At 38.1% G+C, this 10,964-nt stretch overlaps 1 protein-coding gene across 1 annotated transcript; it reads right to left on the minus strand.

Moving 5' to 3' along the window:
- Positions 1–813: 813 nt before the first annotated feature.
- LOC113012265 (uncharacterized) lies at positions 814–10,228 on the minus strand. Its single transcript, XM_080293683.1, has 18 exons — positions 10,043–10,228; positions 9,730–9,782; positions 8,449–8,524; positions 6,759–6,895; positions 6,394–6,477; positions 6,245–6,301; positions 5,927–6,127; positions 5,534–5,728; positions 4,999–5,053; positions 4,809–4,899; positions 4,578–4,719; positions 4,060–4,164; positions 3,766–3,874; positions 3,277–3,505; positions 2,841–2,915; positions 2,561–2,663; positions 1,812–1,918; positions 814–1,567 (listed from the first exon to the last, which is right to left on the minus strand). Exons 1-18 carry the CDS (start codon positions 10,200–10,202, stop codon positions 1,423–1,425), a joined length of 2,124 nt encoding a protein of 707 aa, XP_080149809.1. The 5' UTR covers positions 10,203–10,228; the 3' UTR covers positions 814–1,422.
- Between the last annotated feature and the right edge of the window lie 736 nt (positions 10,229–10,964).

Below are 10,964 nucleotides of genomic sequence, written 5' to 3' on the forward strand. Positions count from 1 at the left end.
TGTATGAAAATGTAAATATGTTTTACTTTCAAAACAAATTAAATGGTTGTTTGAAGTTTCAGTTACAGAATGAACTCAGAGGAAATAAGAGGCAGGGCCAATATTTTAAAAAAAATCTGGAAAAGGGGAAGACTTGTGGAATAGTAATGAGGCTGTATAATTTGTTCAAGGAAAGTTCAAAAAGAGAATAAAACCCAATCAATAATCAGAAATAAGTTAGTAAACACACCCCAAACTGAGGAATGATCATCGCTGTTTTTGTTTCATTTGGTGACAAAACTGGAACTCTAAGCTAAAATAAGCCAAATCTTATAAAAGCTTTTTGGTTTCTATTCAGTGTACTCCTTTATCAAATCAAATCAAATCAAATCACTTTTATTGTCACATCACATGTGCAGGCACACTGGCACAGCACATGCGAGTGAAATTCTTGTGTGCGAGCCCCACAAGCAACAGAGATGTGCAAACACAACAACACAAACGAGCAAAATACAAGAATGGCCAACCTGAAACTAATAAATATATGTACAATATATAATAGTGTATGCATTTCTGGATGTGTATACTAAATATTTTCCTACGTGTGTGTGTGTATACACATTTTTACAAATTAAATAGTAAAAAAATAAATAAATAAATAATAATAATAATAATAAAATATATAAAATATACAGAGTTGAATATGTGCAGAACAAGTTGTATAGTTTTCTTTTTGTATAGTTCTTTATCTTTTTGTATATATTGTTTTTATGTTCAGTTTTTGCAAAAAGCTCCTATACAAACATAACCACACTGAAACACACAGACAACAGATGGGGCATTAGAAACCTTTAATGTTCATACCAACAGAATCCAACCGTTGAGCTTTTCACACATTAACAAACCGCTGCCCAGCATCAAGATGACACAAAATGAAACGCTGCACAATAAATGTGCAAATAAAATACCCAAACAGGAATCACAGCCTTTAAAACGAAAGCAAAGACTTTGCAGCCCTGAAGTTCAAGGCTAGATATAATGCTGCCACCTAGTGTTCAAATCAACAGAAAAAAAATCTGTTAAATCTAATTTAAATAATAAAACTAAAATCGAATCTATAACAAAATGGAATCAGGAATTCCTGAAAGCCAACCATTGCCAAAGATTGCTTAGCGCTTACAGCATATATATGCCACTCTAAGAAGGCACATGAATAATTATAATATTAATGTAGTACTATGTCGATCCAGGTCTCCTTTGCACACATACAGTGATGGTGATGCACAGATTTACCAAAATCTAATAATAAACAATTCAAAGAAACTTTTTGTGTTGTGAACCAGAACAATGACAAAAAAAACCAACAAAAAAACAGGGTGCCATGATCACGGCGTCAACTCAAAGGAAACGCCACGTGCTTCTCATGTCTTCTCATTGGCGTGATCATTTTTGAATTGCTGCATGCAATCCCAGCCTGCTGGTGAATTTTTCCCTATCGATGTTCTTGTGCTCCGGGACGTGTCTGAAGGTGCAGTCGTCCCTTGTGCATCCTGTCGTCCTCCAGAAAAAGCACTCCTTCTTGTATGTGCTACAATATGAAAAACAAGTGATAAATCATTCTAAAAATTCAGTTCTGGTGATGAATGATAAAATTTAAGTTAAAAAGAAAATACATTCATTGTTCTTTAAAAAGGCCAAAAATCACAGAAATAATCTCATCACAAATCTGGAACTACAAACTTATTTGTCTCAATTCATCAAAGGAGAATAAAATCTAATCTTGTGACAAAGTGAATCAGTGCTTTTCTCAATAAAAGGAAGAATGTCCTTACCTTGGGCGAGGGCAGCGGTCAGTAGCAGCTAATTTGGACCCACCGAGTTCAGGGTGGACTTTGTAGGGGTATCGCACCGTCAGCAGAGCCCCCTCGAAAATCATTCCCTGGAGAGTGAACAGACCTTGTTAATCATCGATTACTGTGACCGTGGTTTTCTTGAGTAATTTATCAATGATTTATCATTCCGGTTGGTGCAACACAGATGCACTAAGAGTTTACGTGACCTATGATCACCGTTAGTGGGGCCACTACTGTAACAATAAATAAAGAAGACTACACCAACAGCCGTGAGTGCAGTGTGCAGATGGCAGGTAGCTGCCGTGGAGACAGAACGGGTTAGTCTTATTACTTTATGTGCTTATATTTGTCTTCCATTAAATACCAGTTTACCGGAGATGTCTGCTGCCTCTGCATTTACTGGCCAGCTGCACTGCAGTGTAACAAAGAGCATAAGCAGACTCTTGGAAACCCACATACTCAAAAACCTAAAACACTGGACTTACAGTCAGACTTTACTCACACTATACAAACCTTAGGTTTCATATCACAGTGCTAAGTCGAAGGAAAAAAAAAAAATCTAAATGTGCATCACAATCCAAAGACTAAAGTTCACTGTCTTGTCTTGCCTGTGACTCATGCTGCTCTACACTACACATGTGCTGCACCCATAGCTACGTCTGACACACAGGTTTTGTCCCTGAATGTAACTAGATATAACTCACTGCAAATGGCAAATGGATACATACATTAATACACTGGATGGCTTTATCACAATCTTCCTTTCTGGTGTAATTCACAAAGGCACACTGTTGCTCCAGGAGCATCTTGATGCTGTAGATGGCCCCAGCTCTGAGAAGGAGAAAGGAGCGAGTGTTGAAATGATCGATGAACTCACTACTTAACTGACAAAAAAAAGACCCAGCAACTGCTCAGATCATATTTTGGTTTTTCTTTTCTAATTTCAAGCCTACAACATGAGAGTGCTGAGGAAGATCCTCACACAACAATAGCGTTGCCATAGCTCACCTGCTAAAGAGCTCGTGGAGTTTTACATAGGTGACAGTAGGCGCCAATAATCCAGTCCAAACAGGGAAAAGTTCTCTTTAAAACAAAACGGCAAGAATAAAAACATTCATTTTTAAATTGATATGCTCTATGATTAAGCAAATAACGTTAAAAGCTTGAAAGGAAATCTGAGCCCACTTCCTCTCAACATCAAACTTACAGTCACATTAAAGTCAAATCTTCCAGCATTATACACTTTTTAGTAGATCCTTACTCCGACTACATACACAAACTTATACAAAGCACATCCAAGGTGAGACAAATCAGTCGGAGACCTGCAGAGTGATTATCAACCCCCCCCCCCCAAAAAAGCCCTTAAAATATTGCAAAAAGAAAACTATAATTTCATAAACACCCTTTTGTTTGAATTTTCGTGTACATATTAATGAGGACTTACGGTTTTGGACCATTCCTGGAGCGAGGGGTCGGCGACTGAGACTTTGATCTGTTTTGGCCAAACGCGTCAGACTCTCTCATCTGCTGCATTCGTGGGCGGCTTGGTTGTAGGACAGTCCACTCTCCCACATCGTCATCATTATCATCATCATCGTCATCATCACCGTCATCATCTTTCAGCCCTGCTGGTGGGTCTGCTGTCTCTTTGCTGGTGGCAGGAGCTGTGCAGACTGAACAAACAGTACAGTCATGTTTACACTTGACTGGAATTTATATATTTTTGTGATTTAACACAAAATCACAAGTGGTGACAACACTGTTCTTTTAGATGAGGTGTAGATTTGCTCTTTTTTTTTTAACACAAAAGCAATTTTCACAAATCGACTAACCCTACTCAATCATGGCAAAGGATGTAGTCTTAACAGTGCCGACTGTTGTAGTGCAGTCTTTATATACCAGGACGCTGTTGTTGTTACAACATTTTATTTACCTCCAGGACCTGTGTTACTCTCACTGGCAAACAGAGCTTCCACAGCTTCCTCTAGTGTACCGTGAGTTTTCAGGGCTTCAGAGCTCACTGCCCAGCTGAAGCCCATTTCCTGAAATCATACAAACATACAGACATTAAAGCCACAAATGATTACTTTATTAGCCCAACACATACACACCGCCAGGTGACACTGGTGTATCCCAAAAAGAGCTTTTCATATGAATCTGTGGGAGGGAAACCAATGAATCAGACTTTTGTTTTGTCTCATTTCCATTTTTGCAAAGCGTCTCCTACCATGAGGTGCAGCGTCTGTGCTCGTTTCAGCTCCTGTGCGGCTTCAGCACTTGTACTTTCCAGCCTCAGGACCTCTTTGTAAATCAGTGAGGCTTCGTAGTATCTCTGGGAGAATCAATGTTAGGATGTGAAATTAGTTGGGGAATTTACAACAAGTTGTAGGATTGCGTTATTACACAAACAAAACCGCCAAGTCTTCAGTTTTTAAACGAGCATGCTTAAAGAGGTTCTGATTCAGCCACACGGCATTTTGGAGGATGCAGTCTGTTACTGTTTAATAGCACCAGGCTCTTCACACAGGGACTCCTGTTATGCTGGTAATGAGGGAATGCTAAATAACAGAAAACACCAGAGTATGATGCAATGCAGCACAAGCAAGTATCTGCAGTTCCTCTATTGTTCCACAGAAGTATGTTAATCCCCAGAGATCTCAGTGTCAAAATGCCCATCTAAATCATATTTACAGCTGCAACAAAAAACCCCAGCAAAATATAAGCTGTGTTAACTGGATAACTTACCTTAAGACCACAGAGAGCTTTCCCTTTCCTAAATAAACCTTTTATCCAGTTTGGTTCCATGGAGAGTGCAACGTCAGCATCCGTGAGAGCACTTTCATACTGCTGTAGTCTTTCAAAACAGAGGGACCGATTTCCAAATAACCTGAAACACAGCGAACAAACATTTATGGCCATTAGCAGTTAACAGCTCCTGGTAGTTCTAATGATGTCAATTTAAGTCAATGTTCTTACTTAAATTCCTTTGGGTTGAATTTAATAGCCTCAGTGAAACATTTTACTGCCTTCTCGTACTGCCCAGAGGCAGCCAAACGATTCCCTATGTCTGGAAAAGAGAAAAAAAAAACCTGTTGTATCCTGTTTGTATTTTGACTTTTTTTTAACATAAGGCTCTCAATGATGATGGATGGAAAATGTCACTTACTGGCAAACTCAATGCTTTTCTTTGCATACTCCTCTAATATGGGATCCATTGATTTCTGTATAGAAACCCCCCCAAAAAAGTCTGGTTGATGAATAATATTTTCAAAGTCGTACTTTGAATTGAAAAACAAACACATTTGCGTTGTGGTTGCTAGTAAAAGCTAACAAAAGCTTCTGAGGGTTGAGGTAGGAGCGCAGAGGGTTTTGCAGCATGCTTACACATCACATTAGATAATGGTTAGAGGGATATTCTCTGGGTCAAAGGGAGTCCGAACAGAATGTCCCAAACTACAATCAGTGATATTAAAATGATCAAGGCTAAGCAGGGGGTGTTTTTGTTTCTGTCTTTGTGATTCCAGGAAAAAGGAGCAGATAGGAGGTCGATTTCAAACTGCCAAAGCAAATTAAATCCTTTAAAACGACAGATATTTCTCCTGTACTTCCTTCTAAAAAAAAACTTTGAACACAACATTCAGCAATTTGGGAGCAACAGACTTTAGTCTTGACCTATAAGAATATGTTTTCAAGATTCCCACCTCTTTACTGGTTTCAGCTTTCTCTTTCTTTCTAACTTCAGGTTCCTCAGTGATATTTGGATTTTCCACTTCAGGCTGTTGAACTGCAGATAATTTACTTTCCGCCTTTTTTCCTCCTTTTTTCTGTTTCTGAATCCACGTCTCCTCAGGCGCCGATTCAGCAGAAGCAGCATATGAATTATTGAAATCCAAATCCTGCGGAGGATAAAACAAGGTGGTTGTTTTGGGGATAATCATCCGAAAGGTGCTCTTGTGAAAAGACTGTCATTTAAAATACGCATGAAAAATAGTGTTACATATTTGCATATAATCTGATACTGTTAAAGCTCTACCACTTAAAAGAAAAGGTTGCCTTTCTGTTCCAAAAAACTGAAATTTACAACTCTGACAGACCTTTTGCTCCTCTTCCTCGTTCTCATTCATCTTCACAAGATTTTTTTCTGCAGTATCAGCACCAGTCTTATCACATCTGGCTGCCTCAGTTGCCTTTTGAGTTTTATCGCTTCGTGAGGATCCAGTTGTTTCTGCATTACTTTCAATTATAGTCTCATCATCTTCTTTTTCAGAGGAATCTGACTTGCCTTGTTCTTCCTCCTGAAATAACATAAACAGCATTACAAACAATCAGAGCAGCTTTAAAAATACCTTTCTGTCTGGATTTTCCACTCTGACACTTGCATGTACACACAACAAGGATAAAAATAGACTCACAGCTGAACCGTCTTTAACTGCACTCTCCTTTTCTAGCCGCTTCTTTTCTTTTTTACGCTGCAACAAAAGACAGAAAATTCTGGTCAAAAAAAAAGCAAAACGCCAGCATTGCTAGAACGTTAAATCCTAATAAGTATGCATATGCAGACCATTTTTTTACGCTTGTTCTTCTTAGTTTTCTCCTTACGCCTTTCCTCTTCTTCTATTAACTCCTTTGCAATTCTATCAGCTTCCTGGTGAAAAAAAAAAAAAAGGCAGTGTCAACTAACGTTCCAATAAATTCCCAAAAAAGATTAAAATCTGACAGAGTGCACACAAGATAAATTGCTTTGGATAAAATTACCATTTTAAAAGATAAATATAATACTGCTTAAAGTTTTTTCAATGCTTTGGTTTATTCCCCACAGAGTACGTGAGTCAGAGAGAAAGATATGTCCTATTACAAACCAGACACAAATATTAAAGAGATCGTTCCTTGTTTCATTTCCCAACAAGTGCAATAAAAGGGCAATACCTCATCAGTGAGCTGTTTTATTTGCGGATGTGGTTCTAAAGTCCTGTTAGCGGCGCTGCGTTGATAATAACGATCGTCGTCGTCGTCATCATCTGAATAAACGAGATCTTCCTCCAAAGGATTTAAAAAATTTAAACCTGCAAGTTATAAAAGACAAATACAAAAACGTGATCGTCACTCCACGATAACACAATGCAAAGATCACGCCAAATTCCCTGCTGTTTAATCACGAAAGTGGTGAAAAGAACCACAAAAAAAACACAACACCTGGGAACAAGTAAATAACAACATTTTTAAGTAAATGAACTAAATCAAATCAACTACTACAGCTTTTTAAAGAAAGTTCCTCCTCACTGTTACTAAAGTGTCATAAGCATCTGCTTGTTACACTCAATACATACATGAAATAAGTGTTATCAGTTTAGTTGGATTTCTTGTGGCTATAACAGAGGTGGGAGATATACAGCAGCTTTAGAATTAAATAACAACATTTCAAGAACATTTGCAATAATTAGATTTTGGCTGTTGTGGGAAATATCTGTTATCTGTTAACACTGTTTTGCTGATGCTTGCAGCTTGGACACAATAAGTGTAAATATAGGTAAGTTTCCATCAGTCTTTTCTAATGAGCAACTGTCACTGATGACATGCATCCTAATTTGAACTGAATCTACTGAAATAAGGTCCCACGGGTGCCAGCAGCATTATGATGCAATAACAGTGACACAGCATAATTCTGATGCAAGTGCATCAGAATTCATTTCCCTACAAATTAAGTATAAAATAACTGCTTAACACTTTCAGCTCTTGAGCAGCCTGCACAATTGCACAGAACACAAGTTTAAAAAAACAAACAAAAAAACTCAAAAACAATTCCTACCTGGGATGTAAACAGCTGCTTAAAACCCTGCTTTACCACCATGTAGCCATGTCAGAAAATTTCCATCCAACAATTGCTCTTCCTGTCACATGGAGCACAACTAGCAATTGCTCCAACCAAGCTTGGTGGGCTCATTTTCTTACATTTGGGCCACACATCACTGCCAGCACCTCCTCCTTCATAACCTGGTTATCAATGTTGGGAGTTTGCCTGAAGTGGTGAAACAAGTTTGTTGTTTCCACCTTTAGCAGGAGCATTTTTTCTGTATATTAAGTCTTGTGCTTTAATGGAGCGCACTGAAGTAGCTCCCTTTTAAACTGCTAAATCCTCGTAGGAGTCTGATCCACGGCTCTGCCTCTCAGGCATAACTGTGCTCGTCTCATTGTTGTCCACTTAACAGATGGCGTTGCTATATCAACAAATTTGTGATATGACAATTTTATATCACGTAAAAATTTATACTGGTATTACGGTAGGCAATATAATAGGCACAGTGCTAGTCTGTAGTTGTGGATTTGCTGCAAGTGGCTCAAGAAGATGTATGTCTGATATCCCTTCCCATTCCTTCTGTTTCCTTACTCTTCCAAATGTATGCTCAGTGTTTCCTCCCTCCTCTATTTAACCTTAGATTATTCAACACTGCACTTGCATCAAAGCAGACAAATTTAGCAGACAGTTTATATAAAAAGGAAAAAAACAACAACAGCTGAGCAGCAATGCTTAAAACTACAAGCCTATACTAAAGCTTGATTTCAAGCTTGATTTCCTCTTTAACATAACTTGTAACAGCAGTTTCAGAGAATGCTTTACCAAAAAAGCCAGGCCGGATATCATTCAGGAAATTGCCAGAAGGAGCTCGTCCACTCAGGTAATCTACCATTGATTCCTATAAAGAAAGAAAAAAAGAAACAAATAGTTAGCATCCAACATATTTACATGTTTAAAAAATGAATCTGCTGTAAAATAAACTACAACTGGTTTGGTTTGTAATTAATAGTTTCAGTATTTTTAAAGCAGAACTGCAGCCTGCATTTCACAGGTTCTTGCTTCTTGCAATCAAATGTTTGCTGGTTGGATTCCTCTGTCGTTATCACATGAATATCTTTCATCCTTTTATACATGAAGGGGGTCGGAAGTTCAGAAAATGCTAACAGGTTTGTGTGTAGAGAGTTATTAAATTACTGTGACATTATATGAATAATTTCCTTTGATACTAATTTGTCTCTAGAATTAGGATATTTATTCTCCTGTTGATTGACTAATTGATAATGATTAAACAAGTCATGTCTCAAATATGATGACTTCCAGCGTTCCTTCGTTTTATGTCATTATGAGTTTACTACCCCAGCTTCTTTTTCATTAGTACATCTTATCTTCACCAGCCTGGGACACAAAGCACAATACAAAAGTCTTAAGCCACCCTTCCTTTCTTTATATCAGTGCTTCAGGCTTTCTGAAGGGTCTTTTTTTTTTAAACATTGGCTTATTTACCACTCTTTCCCCCCCCTTGTACCAATATTTTTGTTCGTTTACATAAAAATATAAAAAAGAGACACCTAACTCAAGAAACCAGAAACGAGCTGTGGCTGAAGTATACCAAAGTACATGAAACGGGACAGAAAAATCATAAAAAAGTATAACAGGAGTTTCTTCAGCAGTGCCTCTATTTGTTTTGGGGCTAAATTTCAGAGAACGGCGCTGGGATTATGTCAAAATTGATGGAATTATGAAGACAGAAAACTACCCTCACATTTTGCTCTACCATGCAAATACCTTCTGGACAGAGTCTCACTAGCAACGTCTTAAGGGTGACATTGCCAGTGTGTTTCAAACAAACACTATCAGTCCACAGTCTGGACCTCAACAGTGTGGGATCATTGTGACAAAGAATGGAACAAAAGCAGCTTGTTAAAGAAATAAAGTAACTCCGAATAAACAGCGTTCGCTGTAAGACTGCAAGCAAGACGTCTGCTTTATTACACGCTGACGAGCCACCATGACCACACCTAACATCATAATAACCTGTTTTTCTACATCTGTGATAACACTGTAATAACAACACAGCAGTTTTATGGCTTTAGTCATACTCACGTGTGTGTGCATTAGTCTCGAGTTTTCTCGAATTCTGGGCATGGCTGTCCCACCTGGCAGGTAGAGAAATGGAAAAATAAACTTCAAACATATATTTAAATACTCAAGGACTAGCATGTAACGTTGGAGAGTTAACATTAAAGGTGGTAAAAACACAGCAGCGTCACCTTCGCGCTGTCTGAAAGCCACAATAATACGTCGTTAGCTGGTAAGCTAAACAGCGACATAAGCTCAAACAAGTCAATTTCTTGGTAAATGAAACTGATGGTCAGGCCTCCCTAATAAGAAATAACTATCACTGCTTTATTCTTACCTTTCACAATCTTTCTAGGCATGTTATTATTTCTGTGAAGTGTCGTCCAGAAGCTGTGTTTATATATATATATATCGTTGGATAAGCAAATTCTACAGTACAGTGATCCCTGCTTCCTGCTTTCTGCTTGTGGCGTCGGATTTCTTCTTCTGCTGCTCATTTAGCCACCTGCGCTTCTTCTTTGACGTTTTGCGGAAAGCTTTAATCATTAATGTTGTATTACTGCCATCTTGTGGTAGTGGATTTGTGTGTGTGTGTGTGTGTGTGTGTGTGTGTGTGTGTGTGTGTGTGTGTGTGTGTGTGTGTGTGTGTGTGTGTGTGTGTGCTGTTTAACTGTGACACTAAATAATATTAGAGAGCTCACGACGTCACAAGCCTCGAAAGACGCAAACACAAACTCATGATTCAGGATATTCTTCTTCAGGTGAGATGTGTGTTCATTTAGTAGTTTATTCCAACCTTTATAAGGATTTGTAAGAAAAATGCATCACTTGCAATGTTTATTGTTGTTCTTTGTTGTCTCCATGGGAAACATGCTTTTCTTTTTCATGTATTATTTATCTATTAATTTCTATGATGTGGAGTTGCTGGTGTGTTTTTGGATCATTGTCTCGCTGTATAAACAGCTTCAGGGCATAGATTACCTGAATAAACACAAAAGGTAATTTGTAAATGTGGATATCATTTATTCAGTTAAAAAAAAAACATTATAAAAATCTACCTACCAAACTTGGTAGTGATAGTGTAATGATCTTGGAGCTGATTTGCTGCTTCAAGGTTACTTGCTATAATTGATGAAACCATGAAGTCTGCTCTCTACCAGAAAATCCTGAGGAAGAATGTCTGGCCATCACTTCATGTCTTGAACTCCAAGAACACGTGTGTTATGCAGCCGGACAATTCTACCTCTGATGAACTCAAA

The sequence above is a fragment of the Astatotilapia calliptera genome, chromosome 19 (genome assembly GCF_964374335.1).
Source record: "Astatotilapia calliptera chromosome 19, fAstCal68.1, whole genome shotgun sequence".
Lineage (NCBI taxonomy): Eukaryota > Metazoa > Chordata > Actinopteri > Cichliformes > Cichlidae > Astatotilapia > Astatotilapia calliptera.

Coding starts and splice junctions, on each gene's coding strand:
- LOC113012265 (XM_080293683.1), bottom strand. CDS start 10,202: ATGAGCAGCAGAAGAAGAAATCCGACGCCACAAGCAGAAAGCAGGAAG. Junction 5,729..5,926: donor ACGAGGAAGAGGAGCAAAAG/GTCTGTCAGAGT, acceptor TATCCTCCGCAG/GATTTGGATTTCAATAATTC. Junction 4,720..4,808: donor TTCAACCCAAAGGAATTTAA/GTAAGAACATTG, acceptor GCTGTGTTTCAG/GTTATTTGGAAATCGGTCCC.